Source organism: Rhamphochromis sp. 'chilingali', assembly GCF_963969265.1.
Source record: "Rhamphochromis sp. 'chilingali' genome assembly, chromosome: 19".
NCBI classification, from domain to species: domain Eukaryota; kingdom Metazoa; phylum Chordata; class Actinopteri; order Cichliformes; family Cichlidae; genus Rhamphochromis; species Rhamphochromis sp. 'chilingali'.
The window spans coordinates 11415646-11440960 of record NC_137946.1 but is presented as its reverse complement, the minus strand read 5'-3'; the positions used below and the strand labels follow the sequence as shown (position 1 = coordinate 11440960).

At 42.6% G+C, this 25315-nt stretch overlaps 1 protein-coding gene across 5 annotated transcripts in view; it reads right to left on the bottom strand.

Annotated features, from left to right (window-relative positions):
• Positions 1-25315, bottom strand: part of abr (ABR activator of RhoGEF and GTPase) — a 119480-nt gene that overhangs the window by 7566 nt on the left and 86599 nt on the right. The window contains exon 1 of one of the 5 annotated variants that reach the window (XM_080866076.1): positions 5265-5793. The exons of the other annotated variants lie outside the window; for them this stretch is intronic. Coding sequence (XP_080722202.1) covers positions 5265-5450 — 186 coding nt within the window. The 5' untranslated portion in view covers positions 5451-5793. Of the gene's footprint in view, positions 1-5264; positions 5794-25315 lie in introns of those variants that run through there. 5 annotated transcript variants of the gene reach the window in all.

Here is a 25315-nt window from a genome sequence, read left to right as displayed (position 1 = left end):
GGATTTAAGGTTTTATTCCGAGTGACAGCTCGCAGTCAGGGAACCTTCAGGAAGATGGCAGGAGGTAACAGAGCTGAGACTTGATATGAGAGACGTAAAGAAGAAAAAAGACGTTTGCTCCCATATAAAAGAACCCAGCTTTTATATGGGAGCAAGTGTGCGCACCGAGTATGAGGTACAGCCGGTTTACTTCCATCCGGCCGTATATGTGCACGTCCCACTAACTCTGTACTCTGTGTGCTTAAACACACTAACCCTCATTTATCTGCTCTCCTGCATGTTTGAGCGTATTGAAATGAACATAACGGGAAGCATGCGGCCGCCGTGTGATTCGGTCCATTTGCAGAAACCTACAGAAAAGTCACGGTTGATTTGAGTATCCTTTTTCCTGCATGTTGCTGGACTCTAGGTCAGTCATGCAGAATACAGGCTTTGATATCATGACTAAGAGTCTCCAAATAAAGAAGCAGGCAGACATGAGCCGGGACGTACATGCAGTTTGAACAGAGTACAGGCTGTGCTCTACTCAGACTGATCTACAAGATCAAAGCTGATAAGTCATTCTTTTGTGCTACTAAATGGTTTCTTTTACACCGACAGGGCAGAATGTGGTTATCAGTCACACAGTATTACTCAGACTTGTACTCTGGATTTCAGTTTTACATTTCAAGAAAAAAAAAAAAAATCTTGTTCCCGCCCAGTTTTGAACCGGGGACCTTTTGCGTGTTAGGCGAACGTGATAATGACTACACTACGGGAACTAACTGAGAGCCCTCCCCCCTCCCCTCTGGAAATATAATCCCGCCCTCCACCCTGCTGTGGATCTGAGACTGACAGCAACAACACAGGGGCAATCAAGGGTCTGCATCCCCTATGGAGCTGCACAAGCCTCAACACATGCAGCGCTACAAAGAATCTTGATGCATCGGTGTACATCATCCACGATGTTCTCTGTGCACAGGGATCCCTCTTTCCTGTCCACAGGAACACTATACATGAAAGCATTTTCATCTGACAAGCGTGACCGATGCGGGTCTGTGAAAGGACAGTTGTTTGCAAAACTACGTTTCAGTTAAGTGCAAAAAGAAAATCTTGCTCAGATGTGCAAATTTGTCACCAATATGAACATTTAGTATCACATGCTGCTCAGATTTAGTACAACTAAAGAGCAGTGTTTGGACACTTGTTTGTTTTGTGTGATTATAAATTTATGTAAAAGCAAGAGCTGAATAATGCAGACCAAAGAGAAGGAAAACAGCGGCAGAAGCCTGAACCAAACAGTCAGGTACAAAGTGATGTGTAAAGCCAAACTAATGAAATCTCTATAGACTTAATTAGCTTATTGTTGCTGTGCTTGGAGAGGTAATGCGTGCTGGCGACAACACAGCAAAAAGCATAACTTGATCTTTTGATATGCTAAATTAATGAATCGCTGTTTAATTTGTCCTTTGTGTTTCATCACACTTTTTCACCACTGCTTCTCTGCCTGATTAAATATTCATTCAGCTGCAGAAAGCTTTTTATTAGTCCTTTAATTAGAACGTGGTGCTAACTGCGCGGCTCCTTGGATTTAGCAGGATTACAGGAACCGTGTGCACAGTGACTGAACCTTCATTTCATTTTTTTTCTTTTTAATTTCCAGCTAACACATCCTGCAGAAGCAAAGTTGCTCCTGCTCCATAAGCAACAGGACTATTTTTGGATTCATGAACCATAATGTTTATATGACTCTTTACTCAACAGCTGCTGATGTCAACGAGGCCATGGGAGGTCTTTGACTCGGTTGCCATGTTGCCTTCTGCCCTCTCTTCCTAGTTTGGGCCAATCGGCAGGGATTTTCAACTGAATGAGAGTTGTGATTTGCAGACTAGTCTTTTATCTCTGCCAGCAGTGTGTGATTCTCATCCAGCCCCTGTAAGCAGCGACACACAGATGAGTACTACACTTACGCAACACCATCCTTGCCTGCAGCAGAGCGGAGCACTGATACTGAAACGCAGAAAAACATAAAGGGGTGAAATATTCCTTTAATATTCAGAGTCAAAAACAAACACCTCCTTTATTTTCCTTAAAATACCCATATGATCAGTTTTTTATGATTTCTTCATTGTGCTGCAGCATGAACGTGCTCAGGAAAAGACCGAAATCTCTTCAAATTCACGTGATTTCAGGAACTTTGTTATTGACCAGTGTCATCTCTCGTTTCCACATGGAGGAGAGACACAGTCAAAGACTACTTTGTTTCATTTACTTTGACATTTTATCATTTAAATGCACCGTTCCCACCATCCAAAGTCTGTCAACTGTAGCCATGGCAACTAACCTCCCAGCTAATGTGAAAAAAAGAACTGGAGTAAGATTCAACTGAGCAACTATGCGAGTTTGTTTTCCTGATTATTTAGTAACTTTTCATCGCATTACTTTTGCTGCTCAGGCTCACAGCATGTGCTTTATGTTTACCAGCAGTGACAAATACACTTTTAGTGACCATATCTTTATAGATACCTGCATGCAAGGGGCAAAAATAAAGTGCACAACACTACTGTGATTAATAGCACATCCCCAAAATCTCACTCCGTAATTAGATGATTAATGCCTTTGTGTCACTGTAAGGAGATTAAAGGCTATTTGCATGCTGGCTGCTGCACAGCCAGAAGCAAGGGGGTCACTGTGGGCATCAACCTGAGAATGCTTTACTGACCTGCCACTCCCCTCCTGGAGCCCATTAACCAATCACAGATCTTGCACACAGGGGGGGATGAATTGGGGCCAATAAAGGGCCATGCCCTCCGGTGGAGACAGGAGGAGATTTATGTGGCCTATATAAAAAGGCCATTAGGGGAGTAGATGGCATTTTAGGCACACAGAAAGGATGAAATGCTAATATCTCATCTGCACCAATCAACATACTAAAATGGAGAGTATAATTTCCATATGGGAGCTGAAATGCTGCAAGGGTAAGAGGTAGGATGAGCGAGTGGGAGGGAAGATGATAATGGTCGGATGCGATTCTCCTCGATGGCTTAGTCTGCATTGTTCTCTGCACTAAGCTGGCTAAAAGTCCACAAAAAGGAGGGAAAAACAGAACACAACGCAAAAGCTACAACCCCACATCCCAGCCTCAAGGCTATTTGCTCCTTTGTTGCGACACATCAAATATATTGTGTCTAGTTCTACACCAATTAGCGTTTTCCAGCCAGCTTTCCATCTCATCACACTGTGTCTTAATTAGGCGCTGCTTCCAGCTCACGTAGGGAGCACAATTCCCTGGTGTACTTCCGTGCCCTCACCTATCCTTTTCATTCCTCTAAACACCCAGTAAATAACATGATGCATGCCACAGATGCACAGACAGAAACAAGACGCACTATGCCCTAAAGTCTGCTTTTCCTGGCCCCAACAATTATGATTCAAATTTCTAGACGCATATCTGCATGATTTAATTTTAAAAGCATGCACAACAGAGTGCACACACACACTGCTTAACCAAAAACTAAGAATGAACCCTTTACAGAAAACAGAACTATTCAAAAAATCCATGCGTGCCTCCGCTGTGTTATGGTTTTAGATAATATCAGTGGATAGTTAAACATCATCGAGAGCAATCCCCAGCATGTTGCAATGAAACACATGACCGAGGGAAAGAAAGGGGGGGACTGTAGAAAGACTGATAGGATCAAAAGGCAACCAAGCTTGGAAAAATGACAACACAAGCTCACTCAAAAAAAAAAAAAGAAAGAAAGAAAAAGTGACAAGAATTAAAGGATGAACCTTACAGAGCAGATGGGTGAACAGGGATTTCGGCACGGTGTGAGTGCAGGGTGGCAAGATACCAAAAAGACTTATTGCCAAAGCTGAGAAATTTGGACAGCAGTGAGACAAAGGGACTTCCTCCTCTAATGCCTTGACATTAACACGGCGGTACCTGTGTACAGAGAAATAATGTATGTAATCACTGTTTTATTCCGCTCAGTATAAAAGAGTGGTCAGCTTTCCTCAGGCTCGTGCTGAATAATGGAAAACATGGAAGCAAAGGTCAGCCTAAATCTGACTCTTTGTTATGAACGCGGTTATGATGCACACAAATTACAGCTCAAAACGCTGTTGATGCTGAAGAAGAGGAGGGCTGTGCAAGAACGTGGTCACCCCCTCCAGATAAATAAATACCTAAAAATTCCTCAGCTTATGTCTGCATTACTCTGTTTCAGCTGTGTGTGCAGAGGTGTGCACTGAATCACAGAACCTTTGCTGCTCAGCCAAAAGAGTCACAAACCAGAAACTGCATTTAAACAACGTCGCAACACCACGAAAGGCCAGTTGCAGACACTACAAAGAAAGGGATAATAACTGGCTGCATACCAAAACGACATCATGCAAACATTCCAGATGTGTGTCTCAGAGACAATATGGAGTAATATGACACTTAATAAACAGAAGAAGAAAAAATCGTTGCTTTAAATGCCAAAGAGGCGTCATTATCACAACTGAACAGCAGAGGGAGCCATTCTGATCGTCAAACAACATGACAAGCTGCCTTTTAGTCATCACTAGTAGCTTTTTTTTAATTTTATTTTTTTAAAGGAGAAAAAAAGGCTTGTGGATATGAAGACTGATGGAGAGGAGAGGGCAGGGAGCAGGAAATTATTATTTCATATTATTAAACAGAGTGCTTTTAGAGCGATCGTGAATTCCTATCTTAATTAAATCGTCGCACAGTCCCGTTTCATGTCGGTACCATTTTTTCAAATATTAACATCTTCTCACAAGTTATTCACAAGTGAGTGTAACCGATCCTGCATCAAACTCCAGTGCAATTCAGGATTAATCAAGAATATTCAATACTTTTTAAAGCTCAAATATTAAAGTTAGTAATAGAGATGCAGATTCTACCAGGGTAAAAAAGGGAAATAAACCCATATCCTTATTTCTGGGTCACAGTTTAGCCATCACTGTCATCACTAGCTACATTCAGTCATCTGACCTTTCAGAATAGAACAATAGTCAACTCAGAAATAAAGACACCCATTAAGAGAGCACACGCACACAGAAAGGGATGAACTGAGGATAAAAGAGAGGGAGAACCAACAGATGGAAGTGACACAGTGATAAATAGAGGATGAAAAAAAGATTAAAGAGCAAAAACCACAGCTTTTGTGTGTGTGTGTGTGTGTGTGTGTGTGTGTGTGTGTGTGTGTGTGTGTGTGTGTGTGTGTGTGTGTGTGTGTGTGTGTGTGTGTGTGTGTGTACATATGTTAACCAGAAACCTTTTGTCTGAGCAGCTTGCTGCGGACGCGGCCCCATAGCTTGGCCCCAGTGTTGCTGTGCCTCTTGTGCACAGGGGTCTGTGGCTGGCTGGACAGATTGTGCTGATTCTGATCCACGCAGCAGTGCTGCTCCAGACGCTCGCACACCGAGTTCAAGTTTACATCCGATACCAAGATCTCCGTCATGCCAAAGCCTGTGAATTCCTCTCCCACCGATGGTGGAGGAAGAACACCGCGGACGATGAAGAGGATGGGAGTACGGATCCCCACGGAAGCTCTTAGTGATCAGTGAGTCGCTTCAGCAATCAAGTTTCAGAAAAAGACTCTGAAATTCACTTCAAAAGAGGAATGAGTGATGAGGAGGAGGAGAAGTAGAGAAAGATGCTGCCATGGTGTCCTTGATAAGCCTGATAGTAGGTCCACGCTGATGCCCCTCTCTGTGAGTTCGCTCCACAGTCAGCTGCCAGCATCTCCTCAGTGTGCTATCTGACTTCCACAACAGCAAGCACACATACAGAGCGACTGAGCGAGAGAGAAAGAGAGAGAGCGCGAGAAGAGGGAGGGAGATGGGGGGTGAATGGGCTCCCGCTGTCAGTGAGCAGCTCTGCTTCTCCAGATGTTGATGGACACACCTCCAAAGAGAGAGAAGGGAGGGGAGGAGGGCACAATAAACAGTCAATGAGAAATGAGGGGGGAGAGAGGGTGAGAGAGAGAGCGAGAAGGAGCAAAGGCTAAATGCTGGACTCTGTTTTGTTCAGTGCTTTGACCCCTTGTCAACCTTTCCCAGAGTTGGCCAGCATGCTCAGGAAGTGAGTAAACAAAGAACTGTGACGATGAGAAAGAGGCAGTGAAAGCATGAAAGACAGACAGGTAATACCTGCGTCGCCAAAAACATGACTTGAAACACACAGGCAGACCTCTAAGAAGCTCTAAAGGCTCCTATGTTGTCATATCCTTTTAAAATCTGACTAGAAATATCTTTGCTCTCTCCCCCTCTTCTCTGTGCCTCCCTCTGCAGATGACCTCTCCTCCCGCATTCTTACAGTTCTCCGATTTCCATCGTCTACTCTCTGCGAATGCGTGCGTCATTTTTCCACTACAATGCTCGACACTTTTCACCGTGCCTGTATGCTGACATTGGAAAGTCACTCAAAGACATCCACACGCACGCTCACACCCCGGGAGACACGGCCAGCGAATCTCCATGTTTATTCAACAGGACAGCCGGAGCTGGCTGCTCTTAAGAGAAGGATTCCTCTGTATAATGGATCGATATGGGGCAAGGGAGCCTGTGTATGCCTGTCAAACTCCATCTCCATCCACCGTGTCCCATCCCATTTGAATTAGGGAGGGGGGGTTCTGCTGGTGGAAAAGGTTACAGACATGAGGCTGCATTTTAAAACCCCCAGACTGGTAAGACGCACCGTCTACTGGGTTGAAATGTCTTTGTGATTCAGAGACAGTATCTGTGATGAAATAATTATAATTTAGTTACCTTCTGCTAAAGCGGCAGATTTTTTTTTTTTTTTTGCTGTTTTCGCCACAGTTTTTAGCAACAAATTGGACTCATCCCGTCATCACAAGGCGTCTCAGCTAACAGCAGACAGCCTGATACCATAGTGTAAAAACATGTAGGTTAGAATGTGTTCTGTGGTAATGATAAAACACTAAAGTGGGAGCAGGACGGCCAGCATGTCTCACTTTGTGACCGAAAGTGTAGTACAGAGGGGGTGGTGGTGGAGGAGACCTCAGTCAACCCTCGCCACAGACTATTTTTAACTCTCAGAATTCGTAACTATGAAGCATACACACTCTATGCGTCATATCTTGGAAGGAATGTCTGGGAAAACCATGTTTTTAAAATGGGAGGAAAAAAAACCCCCACAGGGCGACAGGAAATTTTTTGGGCAACGCACTGAAAGAATCGTACATCGAACTGTAGCTTGTTTGATTGATTTCTGCTATCACAGCATCCAGAAGAGAAAATAAAGACTAAAACAAGCAGAAAAATAAACTACAATCAGCAAGTGTCATCATATGTGATGGGAGCTTCAAAATTAGTACAAGCAGCAGAGGCCAAGATACCCTGAGCGTCTGCAGTCTAGTCCTAAAATGATTTCACATCGTCATTGAAACAATTCTAAATCTTTCATTAGAACCTCGTGGCTCGAATTCTTACTACTTTCAGATCATACACCTGCAGTCTGGTTCATGGGGAAAGCTTCAAGTTTCAAGCTCAAGCCAAGAAAGCTTTTCACACTTTGGAAAATCCCCCCAGAGCTGCTTTCACAGGCCGAGCAGCAGCAATCTTCGCTGGCAAGATCAGTCAAGTGCGTCTTTAGCCGTCCCGCTTCAGTACAGGATGAGACAAAAAAACCGAATTCCTCTCATTTCCAATTGAAACGCAACATCATCATCATCATTTATTTATATAGCACTTTAAAAACACACCTGGTAGACCAAAGTGCTGTACAATACTAATATGCACATAGTAATAAAACCAGACATAGCAATAAATTTAAAAAAAAAAAAAAGTCAGTTACCCACAGAGTTAAAAGCCAGAGAATAAAAATAAATTTTTAATAAAGACTTAAAAACTGGCACTGATGTAGCCTGTCTAACATGGAGAGGAAGGTTATTCCAAAGCATCGGCGCTGCAACAGAGAACGCTCGGTCTCCTCTAAGTTTCAGCCGTGACTTTGGGACCGAAAGCAGCAACTGCTCAGCTGACCGAAAGGAACGAGTGGGGACGTGGGGCTTCAACAAGTCAGACAAATAAACAGTTGCCAGACCATTTAGAGATTTAAAAACCAATAAAAGGACTTCAAAACGGGTCCTAAATTCAATTGGAAGCCAGTGTAAAGAGGCCAAAATCGAGTGATGTGATCAAATTTCCTTCTGCCAGTTAAAAATCATGTCGCAGCATGTTGCACTAATTGCAAGCATGACAAAGTGCCCTGCCCAACCCCTATTAAAAGAGAATTGCAATAATCTAAACGTGAGGTAATAAAGGCATGAATAACACTTTCCAAGTCACGCTTGGAAAGAAAGGGCTTAACCTTCGTTAAACGTCTGAGGTGACAGAATACTGATTTTACCACCCCATTTACATGGTCATCAAAGGTAAGTGCAGAATCAATTTTAACTCCGAGATTTGTGATCAAACTCTTTAGTTGGGAAGTCAAAGCTGCAAGATCAACATCTGGAGTATGAGAAAAACGATTTGGGCCAAATAAAATCGCTTCTGTCTTCTGATCATTAAAATTTAAAAAGTTTTTTGCCATCCATGCTTTGACAGCAGTAAGGCAGTCAAGCAGAGGTCGACTTGGGAGACTATCAGAATGACTAAAAGGTAAGTAGAGCTGGCAGTCATCTGCATATAGATGGAATGGCACTTTATGTTTTCGGAAAATCGCGCCAAGAGGCAAAAGGTACAGTGAAAACAATAACGGCCCAAGAATAGATCCCTGTGGCACACCCCAAAGCAGAGGGGCCACAGAGGATGAAGCCGACCCCAACTTAACACAAAAGGTCCTATTTAAGAGATAGGACTTTAACCACACAAGTGCCGAACCAGAAATTCCCACACAGTGCTGTAAGCGGGAGATCAGCAAATCGTGATCCACAGTGTCAAATGCAGCGGTCATGTCCAACAAGACCAGCACTGCATATTTACCACGGTCTGTCGCTATCAGGATGTCATTCATAACTTTTACGAGGGCTGTCTCCGTACTGTGGAATGGCTTAAAGCCGGACTGAAAGATTTCTGACAATTTAGAGTCATTCCATCAACTGAGTATAAACAATCCTCTCCAGAATCTTACTAAGAAAGGGAAGCTTAGAGATGGGTCTAAAATTTGATATGACTGAACTGTCTAAGTTCTTCTTAAGTGAAGGATGTATGACTGCATGCTTAAATTCCCTAGGTACTTGACCAGACAAAAGTCTAGTATTAATAATGTTCAGAATGTGCGGTCCGATGATAGGAAATACTGTACCTTTTTAAGAAAATGGGGAGGAACATGAGGACACCTGATTGCATACTTTTACTGGCTTACAGTCACAAAACATGAAGCATTAACAATAAAAGCAAACAGATGTTCATAAATGAAGCCTGCTGCAAACTATGTTATTGAGAAGGTTCATGTTGTCCAATCTCAGATTCCAGATCTCATTCAAGCTTAAAAATAACCAAATACGAGGAAAAGTTCGTTTTAATCCACGATTAAAATTTTGCTTTAGGTTTTTTTTTTTGTGTTGTATTTTTTTTTTTGGGGGGGGGGGGGGGGGTAAGAGCAGATTAATGGTCTATTAATGGTCTGTGTCCATGTCTGCAGAGTATAATCACAGTAAGAGAGGGGCAGCCAATTAGAAGGAAGCTGGCTTTCAGGGAGGGGCTCTTAAAGAGACAGGAGCGAAAACTATTTAGCTCCTACAGTGATCACAGTTTAATGATAAATAATATGGTGACAGAAATTAGTATAACAGGCTCAAATAAGCCTTATTTTCTCTCTTGGTACCATAAAACTACAGTTTATGCCTGCTAGCAAAATTTAGCTTCATGTGTTGTGATATTAATTAGTGTGATCATCATCCAGCTTGTAGCTGTCACTTAGACGATGCTGTTCAGGAAACGTTTCACACTTTATGGATAGCGCTATCTGCTTTCCAGTCATGTCTCATCTTCACTTTGCAAAATTTTGACCTTTGGCTTCTCTTTGAAGTGTCAAAAAGCCCCAAAGTCAAAAGATACTGACAGCAGAGGAGTAGAGTAACAGCAGGTGTTCATGCAACCTATGTCGACTGCTTCACAGCCCATCACGTCAAATACATTCATGCAGCGAGCTCACACAAGCACACAGAGTTGCCAGTGTTGCACTCTCTTGTGTTGGCTCATAAGTTATTTATGCCTGCACACTATATGCAGACATGTTAGCGCAGAATACCTGTGGGTTTACACAACTCAGCACACATCAAAAACGCCAAGCAGTTCTGCACACAGACTGCCTCAATTCCCTCCAAAACTCAAACCGACTCCATACATGGCATTTAAATGCAAAAATAATAACAGGCTGTCGATGTACCAGAATAATATTTTTCTCAATCATGTCAAAAGCAAAACTATTCGTTTCTGTGGTTTTATTGCTCGGTTTTGCTGTGAGTAAGAACAGTGGAATAATGGCTCCCAATTTTCCTTAAAAAACACACACACACACACACACACACAAAAAAAACAGGACCTTGCATAGATAGATACGTACTGTAGAGATAAATTAACTGTATGAGATGATGAATTGTGTGGGGCTTTGAGCTTAGGAAACATGGGAATGATAAAAAGACGAAAGATGCATGCAGGGGAGGAAGAGGAGGAGGAGGGCGCCCAACGAGGAGATAAGATTAAGAATTCTTGTGAGAAGAGTAGAAAATGTAAAAGTACATGAAAGAAAAGACATGAGTAATTAGCAAAAGTCTCAATGCTAAAATAAATGTGTTTTTTATGTGAGGTGACTGTGGGGGATATGTTTGCCTTCTTTTACTCTCTCCGTCCATCTAACACCCACAAATTGTTGTTTTTATGATTTAACTGAGATATATAATAACACTGCTGGCACTCAGTCAGAGGTTCAGCACACGCTTTTATTTAAAATGATCTTAATTTAATACCATTTGGCCACCACATGAAAAGGTGAAAAAGCAGAAGGTTGAGTCCCGAGTGCTTGTGCTCTGACATCATGGCCGGCCCTGGCTCTTAATTATAGATGCGCCGGGTGGCACGGCCCCTCGTAAAGCTGCTCCACATGAACAGACGAGGGAGGGGGGCTGCTGAAGGAGGCCCTCGTTTACGAACTCCACCTAGTTGTGTAGTTGCTGCCTGACAAGCACTGCGATTCTGTTGACTGTGCGATTCTAGGGCCTCTAGTGCTGCGGCCTTCAGCAAACTTCTGCCAATCACACACACCTTCAGGAGCCAGAGACAAATTAATGATCAATCGCAGGGCTGAGCCGCTCTGACATGAATATGGAGCAGCTCTGAATCCATGCCTGCCTAATGAACGTGGGGTGGTCAGTCTGTCAGTCTGCTGTTTTAGCGGGTTTAGTGTGTGCTGTGTGTAATAAGCTCCTGCTGAAGTCTACAAAACAGCTACAGCTGCTGCAACAATCTACCTTTAAATTCCAGCAGGAGCTCCTTCTGAAGAAAAATCACTATTTTCTATTAGAGATGTGGAGCAGTTTGCTTTTGGCTTTAAAGTGAATAAGAAGACCTGGCTGAGCTGGCTGCCAAAAGCTACTACAGGGGTCTGGGTGTAGTCCACCCTAGACACCACAAAAACCACCTCCTGCCCTCTATTTAATAGGATAGTTTAAAGTATAAACAAAGTTTAAAAAAAAAAGACAAAAAGAAAGTTTCACTTTCATGTATGAACAGTAACTAAAGCAGGAGAAAATTACCTCAGCTTCCAATAAACACTAAAAGTAGGGGAGTTATACATAAATAATTAATTACCAAATAAGAAGCTCAAATCTCTTCCAATGTCAGTCGACCCTTTTAATAAAATCTGGGGAATTTTGCTACACAGTTGTACAGCTAACAGAGATTTGAACTTACAGTTAAAGCTGTATTGTATTTTTTAACATTTTCAAAGGTTTAGTGGAGTTCGTATTTTCATTCATTTCATGTTTTTTTGGTAAGTTTTTTTTAGGACATTCACTATTTTAATGCTTTCACAAAAACAAAATCAAAAACAAAACAAAAAAAACCTTCACCAAAGTGCAGGCAGGCCATTAACCTTTATAGTTTTCCATTTTGGCTATCACAATGGACACACGCACAGGTTTGTTGTTTGTTCCAGCCTGCAAACACAGCAAGAGCAGGATACACAGAAAGCTGGCATCTGAGAATGTGCGTATGTGTACATCCATATTTTGGCCACACCTCGGTTGATCCCCAAAGCAGCTGACAGTGGAACAAAGGTGATTGTTTGGGAATATCAATCACGTGCATCTTTCTTAGGCCAGCGACCGGCTGACATCAGTGGCCGGGTGGCTGCGATAGCTAGAAACCACACTGCGAGCGGATAATTCAATCAGGGTTAATTCGATGGGTCTGCAAGTATGTTTACAGGATGATCTGCTCCACCTCTTTGATCTCTCCTGCTCTCTTATGGAGGAAGATGGGAAAATGGGGTATGAGGTTTCGAGGTTAAGAGTGAGAGTGCTAAGATGAGAGCGCAAAGACGGGAGGAGGTTTGGCTCGGTGGGAAATCACAGCCTTAGGGTGCACTGCAGATTATTCCTGCATGTCTTTCATCTGAGCCATTGGGGGCATCCTCCGATTAACCGCTCCATCACTTATTAAGCACTTTGGAACAAAAGTGGTGAAGGAGCCAGAGGAGGGAAGGAAAAGGAGTGAGCGAAGAAAAGGCTTAGCTTGAATCTGTGTGTGTCTTTGGGCGTGGCTGAAGAGAGGTAAAGCGTGTTTTTGTGCTCTTTCAGAGTCAGCATATTCAGGGTGTACATATTAATAGATTGTGGTACATCTAGCCGAAGAGTACAGTGAAGTGTGATCAGCACACGTAGATGCACAACGGTAAGGACACAGAAACAAAGTGAAGGAGAGCAAGGAAAACAGGTTGAGAAGAAGGGTGATGCAAGAACAAATGGTGAAGCAGTAATGCTGCACTCTGCATCACAAGCCTCCGACTAAACAATGAGATCACACCTTGTATACACGCAGTTCTTCATGGATTTTACTAATTAGTAAAATCCATGTAATTAATATATATATATATATATATATATATATATATATATATATAATTTCTCTCTGTTTAATGCTTGTCTCTTTATTTATCCTAATGTCTGTGTCCATAATTCTTCATTATGGTTTCACACGATCCGAGTCACTCCGACGTCCACCAATGACAGGAATGAAACAGTAAAGATGTTGCAATACCTCAAACTCTTTGTGTTACATACATCCACCTGAAAAAAAAAAAAGCTAAAGGCAGAACATCAGATGCAAAATCAACTCTAAGAGTAAACTGTGCTGTTCCCTGGCTCAGAGTGTATTTGTTCATCAAACACAAGATAATCATTTTTCCTCAAAAAGGCAAACAGCAAATCCTCTTTGGTGGAGATAATTACAGCAAAACAACACAGTGAACTTTTTCTTTAATTACAACTGATTCCCCTCCTACCGTCTCTAGAAAGAAATGACTGCATTAAGTCTGAGCAGAGCTTTGCGTTTGCCTGAAATAAACATAAAATAAAGTCAAAGCTGCACAAGGCAGATTTATATATATTTTTTTAAACCCAGAAAAGAACTTTGTGGAACAGTTCCTAACTACTAAAGCACCATAACATCAGGGGACCACATAACCCGAGGGGTCTGGGTCTATTTTCTTACTTTTGCGGTAAGCAGGTGAGGACGTTGTGATAAGAAGTCTTTGCACATCCTTAACATGTCCACATTTTGCAGGATGGAGATCATCCACCCGTCTGAGTGTCTGTCACACCTGGAATAAGCTTGATCTTTAAAACTGCACTTTGCTAAGATGTACAGCCAGTGGAGGATGACACATTCCCCCTGTTTTGGTAACTATTCCCGATATAGAGCCTGGTGTTGGGTGTGATTTCATCATGTGAGCCAACCTGCCCTTTGCTGGGATGTGGATGGGCACCCACTATGCTGAGGCTGTGATCTCAGTGTTGTGATCTCTGCTAGTCTGGGGATAAGGCTGTGTTACATCTGAACATTGTGACCCAGTTTCAGGATGAAGAGAGCGCAGCCTCACAGAACGGTGCTGCTGACCTGCTTCAATAATTCACGCTTAAGTGTATAACCGTGGCTGAATGGACGCAGCCACCTGGAAAGATTACACGGCCGGGGCAGGAAGCTGGTGGGAATTACAGAGAGGAAGAGACGACAGTATCAGAAAGTATAGCAGAACTGAGATTTCTTAGTTTTTTAAAGGAAAACATGATTGTTTTGGGCAGAGGGTGGATAAGAAAGTGCTAAAGGTTGGGGACCGCTGGTTTAAAAACCAGCGGTCCCCAACCTTTTTTGCGCCACGGACCGGTTTATGCCCGACAATATTTTCACGGACCGGCCTTTAAGGTGTCGCAGATAAATACAACAAAATAAAACTAGTACCGGTACCGAAAAAAAGAAGATTTATTCATAACACACGTGAAAAGACCCAGGAAAACCGAGTTAACGATAAAAACGATAACAAAATAACGCTGAAAACCGATAAAAACCCTGAAAACCATACATTTCACACCTGAGCCCGGTACCAAACGACTCACGGACCGGTACCGGCCCGAGGCCCGGGGGTTGGGGACCGCTGATTTAAACAATACGCACGAGTTAGCCTGCTGCGTTTCTAAGAGGTCTGATCAATAATGAAGAGGAGGAGAGGTTTGATGCTATGCAGACGGCAGACAGCCCGGCTCATGCTTTCAGTCTCTCATGGTCAAACAGAACACCTACATCTTCTGCTGAGCAGCATGTGTGCACGTGCATATCACCTCTCTGCTGATGCAACATTACTACTACATTCATTTTTCATAAACTCTCACAGAGTCACCGTTTTCTACGTTTGTTACACTTCCCACTCCCACACAGCATTTATGAGAAATTTACTTACCAGCAAAGTTTCTCAGCACTTTTTTAAACAATTATTTTGTGATTTTAAAGAAGTCCACATGAGCAGGCATTAGCTCCATTAACATAGTGTTTCTATGTGGCTTTTTATTTGTACCTCTTTTGATATGCACATTAGAGCTATACAGTACGTACTAATAGACTGGGGCAAAAGCCACTTAGTCTCCAAAAAATGCTAAATTAAGCACTGTAATTATGATAAAGGCCTGGCCTGCAATTTCTCATAATCATTATCAGAACAAATGAGGCCGAGGTGGTGCAAAAGCAGGCCAACAACTGAGAGCACACCTTAATGAAGAACACAAAGTCCCCATCACGAAAAGATCAGTTTTGTAAGCTCTGATGTTTTAGTTCCAGGAAAAGCAGGTCAGCTCTCCTGTAACAGACACATCCATCATCGCTTTCCCACTTTCAATTCTCGATAAGCAGCGTTAAAAAAAAAATCAGTTTCAAGAAAAGCCATTAACTCGTAGTGATAAATCAATTAGTTAATCAACAGAGAAGCCACCAGCTTAAGCTCCCAGTGGCTTTGTTGCAATGATGACCGGCCTTTGTGTTCAGAAAAATCAGACATCGGACTTAAAGCGTCGTCTCTGATGCAGAAAACTGTTCTCCAAATCTCTCTCTCTCTGCTTTGATCCTCAGGCTTTTTTCTCCTTCCTAATCGTAGATAAACAAGACAAAGCAGAAACTAAAGAAAGAGTGCTTTCTACTAATGATTGACATAAAGCAGCCAGTGGCACAAACAGGGAGGCTGGAGTGTGGCGCCTTCTCTTTAACCAGAGCTGATCTGCCTCCTTCACGCTGCCTGACTGAAACACTGTCAGGTTTGCTGGGCGGAGAGAACGAGATACAAGTAGGCAGAGATGTAATCAACCCAAACAACTCCTCCACAGCTCTTAGAACACACACACACACAAACACCTCTCCTGGCTATTATACAACACACATTACATAATTCAAACAATTTGTGACTGTGAAACAGACTCTTGAGATCCCCTCCCTCATAAACGCCCACTCGCTCTTTGAAAGCAGGACTAACGGAGGAAACAGGTACACTCTAGAGCCAGAACCTCCGTCGGATCAAAACATTTTCTGATTGTGCCAGGGACGCTTTTTAAAAAGATTGCTCGGCTGAATTCAACATGACACGCTGGTTATGCAACAGGCTGCTGCAAGCAAAGCAACGCAGAGAAACTGGGAGCTGAAGAGAAGAGTCCCATTCTCCAAGGTTATTAAAGGTGCTCTGTCTCTATGTCCATTATGGACATGCTGTCAGTCTATCACAGAGCCAAACTGGTGCATGTTAGTGGGTACAGTTTAGTGACACTTTAACTTTTACTTCAACCACTGATGTGTTACATGTGGTGTCAGCTCAACATTAGATAGCTAACAGTAATGGCCTCATCATTTACACAGCTGAGAAGTCCAAAACATCCTCACAGGGAGGTCTGGAGGGGAGACGCTTCTTCCATGTGAAAACAATTACATCACTTTTAGCCTAATTTGTGGTGACAAACGGGCCCCGGCATCGAGATCTCAGGTCAGGAAACCCATAAAAAGAGTTTACGTTTTTATGGCTGTGGAAGGGTCAAACAAAACGTCAGTTTAACCGTTATCAATATATATTTACATAGTTTTAACTCATTACGGAGCGAGGATATCTGCCAAGCAAGAAGCTAAGCACCTGCTGTGGAGTGTCCAGCTGTCAGCTGGCTGCAGCTCAGTACAGTAGAAATTGGAAGGGAACAGCATCATTAGCTGTGATTACAGACTCTAAAACAATAACACCACAAAGTCTGATTTTAAAAAGTCTAATATTTTTTAAATAAAAACAAATAAAGGACGGAGTAGGATGCATCATATTTGTTAAAAAATGGGAAAAATTTAATGAGGGATTCTGTGCTTAGTACAGGAGCACTGGGGTTCATGTGGACAGCACAGGAAAAGGGAAGCTTCCCTCCTTCGCCTTGGGACAGGAAGTCATAAAGCAGGATCAAACGCCTGGCACTGCTTACAGTCGAGCTATATGAGGAGCATAATGTCACGAGAGATCAAGGACTCAACAGAAAATCAGAGCCGCTGCAATAATCAAAGTTATCAAAATTTGATCCTTCAGGTGGCGGAGAAGCCGTCTGAGCACTACACTCTTTAACTGCACATTTTCCAATGCATGTACATGGAGAAAGCTTGTCCCCCTCTGATTACTGGAGTGGAAGCAATATGGAAAGGTCATCAGGACGTGCTGAAATGCAAAAAGGGGGAAAAGGAAAAAAAAAGAAGAAGTATACATACAAAAGCACAAAGGTTTGGGCTGTGGCCGCTAACCGCAGCGTCAAACACCTTATGAGTAAAAAGCATGTAGAAATCCACATTTTACAACAGCTACATTCTTAAACAGCAACCATAGAAAAATGTTTTTAATCAAAGACACAAAAACTAAATCCTTAAATCTGTTTTTCCTTCTGAAGTTTAATCAGTAGTCAAGCTCTTAATACTATTTGGAGCCATTTGTTTTCTTAAGCTATGTTCAGCCATAAACCAGACATCGTAAAAAATATCGTCACCACTGTGCATCAGATTATGCCTCCGTTCGGGGTCAAAAGTCAAAGCTTGCATAAAGCTACAGATGTGTTATACAAAAGTGCTATTTTAAAAGGGCTGACGTTCACTTTAAACCTCACTAGAAGCCTTGAAAGAATGCAGTAACAGCCAGAAGATTTCATGTCCACTCGCTCTCCCCTCAGTCTCACAGGCATATTCAGTGTACGTGTTTGTGACTGGAGGCTCAGGAACAAACTTAGATCACTAAGAGCTCAGCAGATGCCCGTGTAACACTCCAGCATGCAAAAAGTGCACACAGTAACCCAAAAATAACAGCTGCATTACCTCAAGCTACTGATTAAGAGTCAGCTACTGTTTCATCTTCAGACGCTGCAGAGGAAACACAAGCTTTTTAAAAATGAGACACCAACCAGAGACGTGTAAAATTGAGTAACCTGGTATGATCACATCTTAGAAATTACGAGAAATCCAGCAGCAAAAGTGTGATTAACAGAAGCACTGCATACCTTCATGAGAACGTTTCAGGTTTTACGTGCTTACAGAGAAAGTGTGAGAGCTGCTGGGGCATATAAAGAGTGATCTGACGGCTTACAGAGGCATACGCACAGACAGACTAAGAAACTTAAGGACAAGGAGCACCTTTAGGGAGGAGAACAGAAAACTGCACTGTTCTTAAAGAAGGCTAAAAAATTGGTGGAAATTTGTAAGAGGAAAATACAGACAGACACCATCAAAATCTCTCATGAGCATTAGGGCTGGGCCATATCATACCGTTCACGGTAATACCGGTATAATGTTGGGCAACGACAAGAAAATGAAATATCGTGATAGAATATGGGTAAAACGTGCATGCGCAGTGCCTTTGTTTTCATACGCACATAGCCAAAAAGGCACGGCGGCGACGGAGAATGACAAGAACTAAAGCAGATCGTTGAATGAAACGGATGAACCAGAACTGGTTTGTAAAAATGCTGCAACTTCAGTGGTGTGGAACTGGTTTAGCTTTCGTCCATCAGATACACAACAAAGCACTATTTTTGGTAGCGCATGCTAGCGGGCCGTCGTTATTACCGTGTTGTTTGGAAATACGGCACACTTAAAATCAATCCTTTGATTTTTCTGAAAATCGACAGTGCCCCTCATAATCCCGTGTGCCTTATGTTTGAATTCTGGTTGTGTTTACTGACCTCGAAACGATTTTATGTACACGGCGCTCGAAAATCTGTGAAATGTTTTAGTACGACTTTGCTAAGCTACGAAGCCGCAGCGCTCGATGGATTGTCGGGAGCATTACGGCTATCGTAGGCAGGCGCCTCGCGGAGTGATACGTACTGTGCTTCAACATAATATTACCGTATTGCGTGTGTGTAACCTCTTTTTAAGTTTTGTGGATATTATACATGGTTATGCTGAGGATATGTCGGCCAATTTCCACTGGAAATGCCTTTTGGTTAAACTGTCAGCAAGGAATTTACATTTGCACTGTTAAATTTTTATATAACTTTAATGCAGATAAAAAAAACCAGCTGCTTGTTTAAGTGAAAATACATTGATTTTTTCTTTTTGCACTAATAAAATTGTGGAGTTGTAAAGTATTTTGTCTAGTGTCAATTATGTCGTCAGCTATATCATTATCGCAAATTTTCAAATCTATATCGTGATAAATATTTTTGGTCATCTCGCCCTGCTCTAATGAGCATGATGGTCATGTTTGCGATTTTCTCACAGCTTCTTGGGAAATGCCTCCTCAGTTTGCTCAAATATCACATAGTATTGTGCTCCCTATGCATGAACTGCACGAACTGTTGATCAGGGAGGTTTTGTACTACCTTCAGCTCCCAGCAGTGTTCCAGAATGGAAAACAGGGACATCCAAAACCTCACTGACACACTATACTACCTAACAGATTCTTAGGGATGCTGGGGAAACGTTTAGTGAAACACTGCAAAGCAGTAACAAAGGAAGAGTGGTGAACAGGGAGATCACACTGCAGTAAAAGTATCTCCTGGTTCTTTAAAAGCTGCCTGGAACAAAGCTGTAAATATACAGCCTGATGTCCAACACTGACCTCTGTAGTATCTCATAAAAGCACAGAAACATGCACAAAGTATAATCCAAAAAGCTTTCTGGCAATATTTATAACTCCACATATTCATTTCTGATGGAGACCAGTACTTAGAATCTCTTAGAAGAAACCAGACCTCATACAGTGGGCATCATCCATTCTCTGTAATGAAGTGCAGAACCACTGTGGGTAAATTCTTGCTCAAGCATCAGTCTCCAGTTGTGGACATGTGGAAATTATTCAAGTTCCTGCACAATCATCAGGTCTAAACAAACAAAAGAGGAGGGCATTTGAACAATGCAGAGTCTTGTTCAAGCTACAGCTTCATAACTGTCCGAACTGATCAGCCATCTTTCCCAGGGTAACATGGGGTTCACAATCAGCCCAGAGCAACTGCCAGCCACACATTTTACCGCTGTAAGAACAGCTCGGGTCCCTCGGCTGACCACTTGAAAGCCAGAATAGGCTCTCCTAGCTGGGACACAGCGTGTAGCTGAGGCTCATTTACTTTAATGCTTGTCAGAAGACTGCCAACAACAACAAGAGGGAAAGGGAGAAAGTATCTTGGTCTCACTGGGGTTTGGGGGATTTAACAAACAAACAAACAAAAAAAAAAAGAGTTGCAGCTGGTGTTCAGAGACTTGTTTCTGTCAGAGATGTGAAATCTGATTAAGAACGAAGGCAGAGAGACACTGTGGGGTGTCTCTGTAAAGCTGGCTCATCAGTCAGCCAAGGACAAAGGGGGACAATGAAGAAGGGCAGAAAAATCCTTTTTCACTTTGTTGTAGAGATTTAGATGAGGAAATCAATTCTCATACTGGTGCACTGATTACAAGAATGCAGCCAACAGCTGTTTCGTGTAGGATAGAAATAAAGATTATGGAAAATCACTGTCTGGTTTTAACAGAACACACAAAAAAAATTGAGCAGAATTTTTGATTTACCACCACCGTGTTTAAAGTCACGTTTAGTCTCTGTAGCTCACATGCATCATGCTACTCAAATACCTCCTTTGCAACTAAGTACTTTAGAGTTTTGCCACTTGATTTTAAACACACATAAACAGAGATGAGAAAAGCCCAGAACTGTACACAGGGCTGGGCCTCACAATGTGCTGGCAGGCAGAGTCAAGCATGAAATGGGCTTTATCCCTCAGAGAGTCAGGCGGGGACGTGATGAGAGGACTGAGGTGATTCGCTGCCCCGAGCCCCCACCCCAATGTCATCTGCTGTGTATAATTCCACAGCTCGAGAACAGCCAGGAGATGTGTGTATGTGAGATATGAGAAACCTGAGGCCTGAACTAGAAAGTCCTAGAATACAAAAACAAATCGGGGGAACAGAGGTTTTAAATGAAATTACTCTGATATGGACTACAAAATCTCTTTTGTCAGCATTTACTGGCTTGGTAGCAGTGGCTGGATAAGAGCTGGCTGTCGGAAACACAGCAGCGTAACAAAGACAATGAGAGGCTGGGGTGTTAACTAGAAGTCTACTTGTCATTACTAATGACCACTTCTTACTTCTCTTTCTGTTCTTGCCTCCATCTGCAGTGTTATTCTCTTCATGTCTCAGGCCACGATGTTACTTGGCAGCAGAAACAATGAGAACAACACAGGGAAGTTTGATCAACAGCTACAACAACTGATCATGATTTGCTAAAAAGAAAAAAGAAAAGACAAAAAAAACCCCAGGCTCTTGAGGTTGGACAAGAGGCTCTCATCCCGATCATGATTTTCTGGCGATGCAGCGTTCGTGGCCTCTCATGTTTGAGTGTTCAAACATGACACTCTTTGTATTATCTGAAAGCCCCTTTAGACTGTTACCAATTATTCCTGAACCCTGAACTCTTTTATGAGACAAAAGGGTGGTAGCAACTGCACAGAGAAATTCACGGTTCCTCTCTGGAGAGCATTTCATTTCTCAGGCTGTGATGAGATCCTTTGTTCTCACTTTAACTCCCAGCATCACATAATTGGCCACCATCTGGGACTCTCATTCCTATTCTTTTGCTCCATGTCATTCTCTTCTGTTTCCCTCCGACCGCCTTTACCACATGTTCTACATATGCATGTTTTCATGGTAGGAAATCAGACATCTGTTGTCAATGCCTAATTCTTTCCTGAAGGATTATGTAATGTTATAATGAGGAACAATTACTGAACTAGCTTGCCCTCGACATTTCGGCGGTTCATTGGAAAGCAGTGCATTTGTACTTTTTAGCAAGGGGGAAAAAAAAGAAAGGTACAAATGTGGAAGAGAGCAATGTGAAGGGGTCCCAAAGAGATCCTCTGGCCTTTAAGTGGCCTTTTCACATTCTCGCTTTATTCTTCCACTGTCCTTATCCATCCGGTAGCCCTTCTGCTTCACATGGATCACCGTTTACTTTCTTTTCTAGCCGAATCAAATCTCTGCCCAACGCCCACAACTAGCGCAGATAGCAGCAGCTGACGCTTTTTCTTCTGACATCTCTTTACTTGTAACTTTCTAGATTCAGAATCAAATCTGAGATGGACTGCCATAAAACTTTGTAAGCACATTCATGTTCCCCTAAAAATGAATTATAATAACTTTGGCGGTTGCTCAAATTGTCCAGCTCCATTATCCAAATTAAAAAGACTTTAGCCTCATCTGTACTTTGTTTTCACTGCTAATCAGTTAATGGTACTTTGGCATGCTAAACTAGGACTGTAATAACACAACAAACGACATTATATCTGTTAAGTATCAGCATGTGCAGCCATAACCTCTTTGCATTTTCTAAGCAGTGTAAAGACCACAGCATATAACTGTAGATAAAAGATGGGGCTTGTCACCCACTAGATTGTCGATCTTAAACTTGAGTGCTTCAAATGTCGCCATCCTAGCTTTTAAATCCAGACGTCACTGTTATTTAAACAAGTGTCCTCCTGACACATTCTTTTCTAGGCCTGGCATTAGACTGGAAACAATCTCAGATATTATTTAGCGACTTACAAACTGAATGGAAGGCTACTACACGATTAGCATCATGCCATTAATACTTAAGGACATCTCGGCCTTCGGTTTGCATGAGAGCAGTCCAGCGTTACAATCCTTATTTTTTGCTTTTCTTTCAAGTCTAGACCGTCCAAGAAAAACCCAACAAAAGCATCAAGCTTGATGAAAAACGGTGATCAAATGTGACCATTTTTTTGTAACATACACTCAAACTAAATTTGGCAGGTCTGGGGTTTTTCCTATTCTACTCCCAGAGAGAAGATAGATAGGGAAAAAACGGGGGTATCTGCACATTCGCATGATCTGAGAGTGCGTGTAGTTATTTAGGGCATGCATATCCCAAGTGGCAGGGAGTGAATGTTTTAAGAGGGAACAAAGGCTGTCTAAGTGAGGGCTTCTTTGTGGAAAGATGACAGGGAAAAAATAAAAATCCATCAAAAAGCTGCTATCAGCTCCACTGATCAAGGATCGTCTGATGAGGAAGTCGGCTTAATTGGGGCCCATCAATAAAAAAAAGTGCCATATGCTCAAACACAGAGACCATGAGATATGAGACTCATTAAAAAACATGGCTTAAAAACTGCAAAGGGAAGAAACATAATAAAATAAGTAGGCTTAGGAGTAAGAGAGCAAATGAGCACTGGGACAATCTTTGTTAAGCAGTGAACATCCACACTCCCCATCCCAACATACAACACCAGGCCAGACAAAGGAGGTATAAGCTAATAAATGTCAGGTAATGTAGCCGGCTGAAGTTACTGATATCGTTTACAATGTATTAGCCTGTCACCCAGCTGTGTGTGTGTATGTGAGTCTGTGGTTTTCCCCCCAGGGGGGCTGAACACACACAGTGGAGTCCCATCTGTTAGCGTTGATGACAGCAGTGTGTGTGTGGATGTGTATAGCCACAGGGGCTGTGTGCATGGTGGAAACATGACAAATCGCAGCCCTAAAGGACAGGGCACAACAATAAAATAGATGACACCATCTATTAGACACTAATTAATATTAATATCTACACACTGACACATGGAAACACACACCTTCATTAAAACCACTGAGCTTTGAGTTAAAAACTAACATTGCATGAAATTCCGCCACCTTGCATCGCCCAGAGGGAAGATGTGTTGGAAAAAACATGCATTCTAGGAGAAAAAAAAAGCCTAGAAGAGTCCGAGGCCCAATTCCCATAAAAAACAAATAAAAGGAGAACCTAATTTTATTCCTGGGAGTGTTAATAACATGCTAAGCAGCACCAGAATGTAGAATTTACCCCCCATAATAATAAGAAATGAAAAATGGAAAAATCTCCCTACGCTTGCTTCACTGTTTACATCATAGTGTGCATACTTCTAAATACACTCACCAGGCTGTATTTCATTCTAATGAGAGCTTTATGTTGGCATCAAGTTTGACGCAGTACTTGAGAGATGAGATCAGAGCTCGGGGCCTGAGCTTTCTACACTGGCACATTTCCACCGGTCTAGAAGTTTTACTGCTACGATCAGCCGGCTACTATCCCAAACAATGGCACTTTGACCAATAAACCCCTCAACCTTTGCATCTAATGCTTCATCGTGATGAAAGACCTCAGGCTCCTAAGTGGGAACTTGAGTGCACGTGGATGCTCACCTCAAACTTTACAACCCCTTTGCACCCGGAGCTTTACAGTAATGCCGGCCTAATGTGTGTGCACCCCTGTCCGGCTCCGCGGCTTCGGAGAGGGAGGCGAGAGCTGCCGGGAACAAACAACATCATCACTGCTCTCCTTCTGTACCTAATGCCCAACTTCTCTGGCTCCCATTATCTCCGGGAGACTGCTCAAAACTATCAGGTTATTGCTTTTCGCGGCTTGACAACGCCGCACTCCGCGTCGTCTGTGTCGAGATGAGGGGCTGCCACGCGCTCAAACCAATAACAACAACCCCCAGCGTTGTGCGGTGCTGAAGGGATGATGGGAACAAGTGGGGAGGGAGAGGGCTGAAGTAGTGAGGAGATTATTAGAGCTGTTACATGACTCTTGAGAGAACACGAAGCTCCTCTATAGAAAGAACACTGAGGAGGCGGCGGTTCAGTGCAGCACCACATGGTGTTGGATGGGATCGCTTTAGTGACAGACTCGAAACAACATCAACCTCGGTTTGATATTTTTAAAAATGTGACACAGACTTGAGAAAATCCTGTGACTTGCGATGCTAATTTGCATCAAAGTATTGATAGTAGGTGTAAGTCCCATTTAATCCAATAAAACTGTCATCATGTCAGCATGCTAATGTGATTGTGAAGGAAGCCTCACAGAAATCAGCATTTTAAAGTAACTTCAGGCCTCAAATAACCAACTTCCTGTTGTTTTCAACTCATCTTTGAAAACTTGTGCTTGTGCAAAATGATTGAAGATGTCCAACTAGAGTCTTGGGAAGCACAATACCTGCAGTAGGATCCCATTTCCTCAATTAAAGCCCTGATAGGTGGGAAATGGAGACCGACTAATGTAGTCATATGGAGCTGGGAGCTGGTGACAAATTCCTCCTCAGATAAGCCAAGTAATTAAACCCAAACAAGGTGAGCCCAGAGGAGGCTGAGATGGGCTGCACAAGTGTTATCAGATGAAAGGACTGGTGAAGCAGGGCGATATGATGCGTTTCTGCCGCTCAGCCTACCCGGTTACATAAGTGGCCCTCTGAAGACGAGTATTGCAAGTTACAGCTGACACATAAAGGGCAAACTTGCACAGTGCATGAGGTAGAGGATGGTTTAGAGGCCAAGCGAGTGTCTG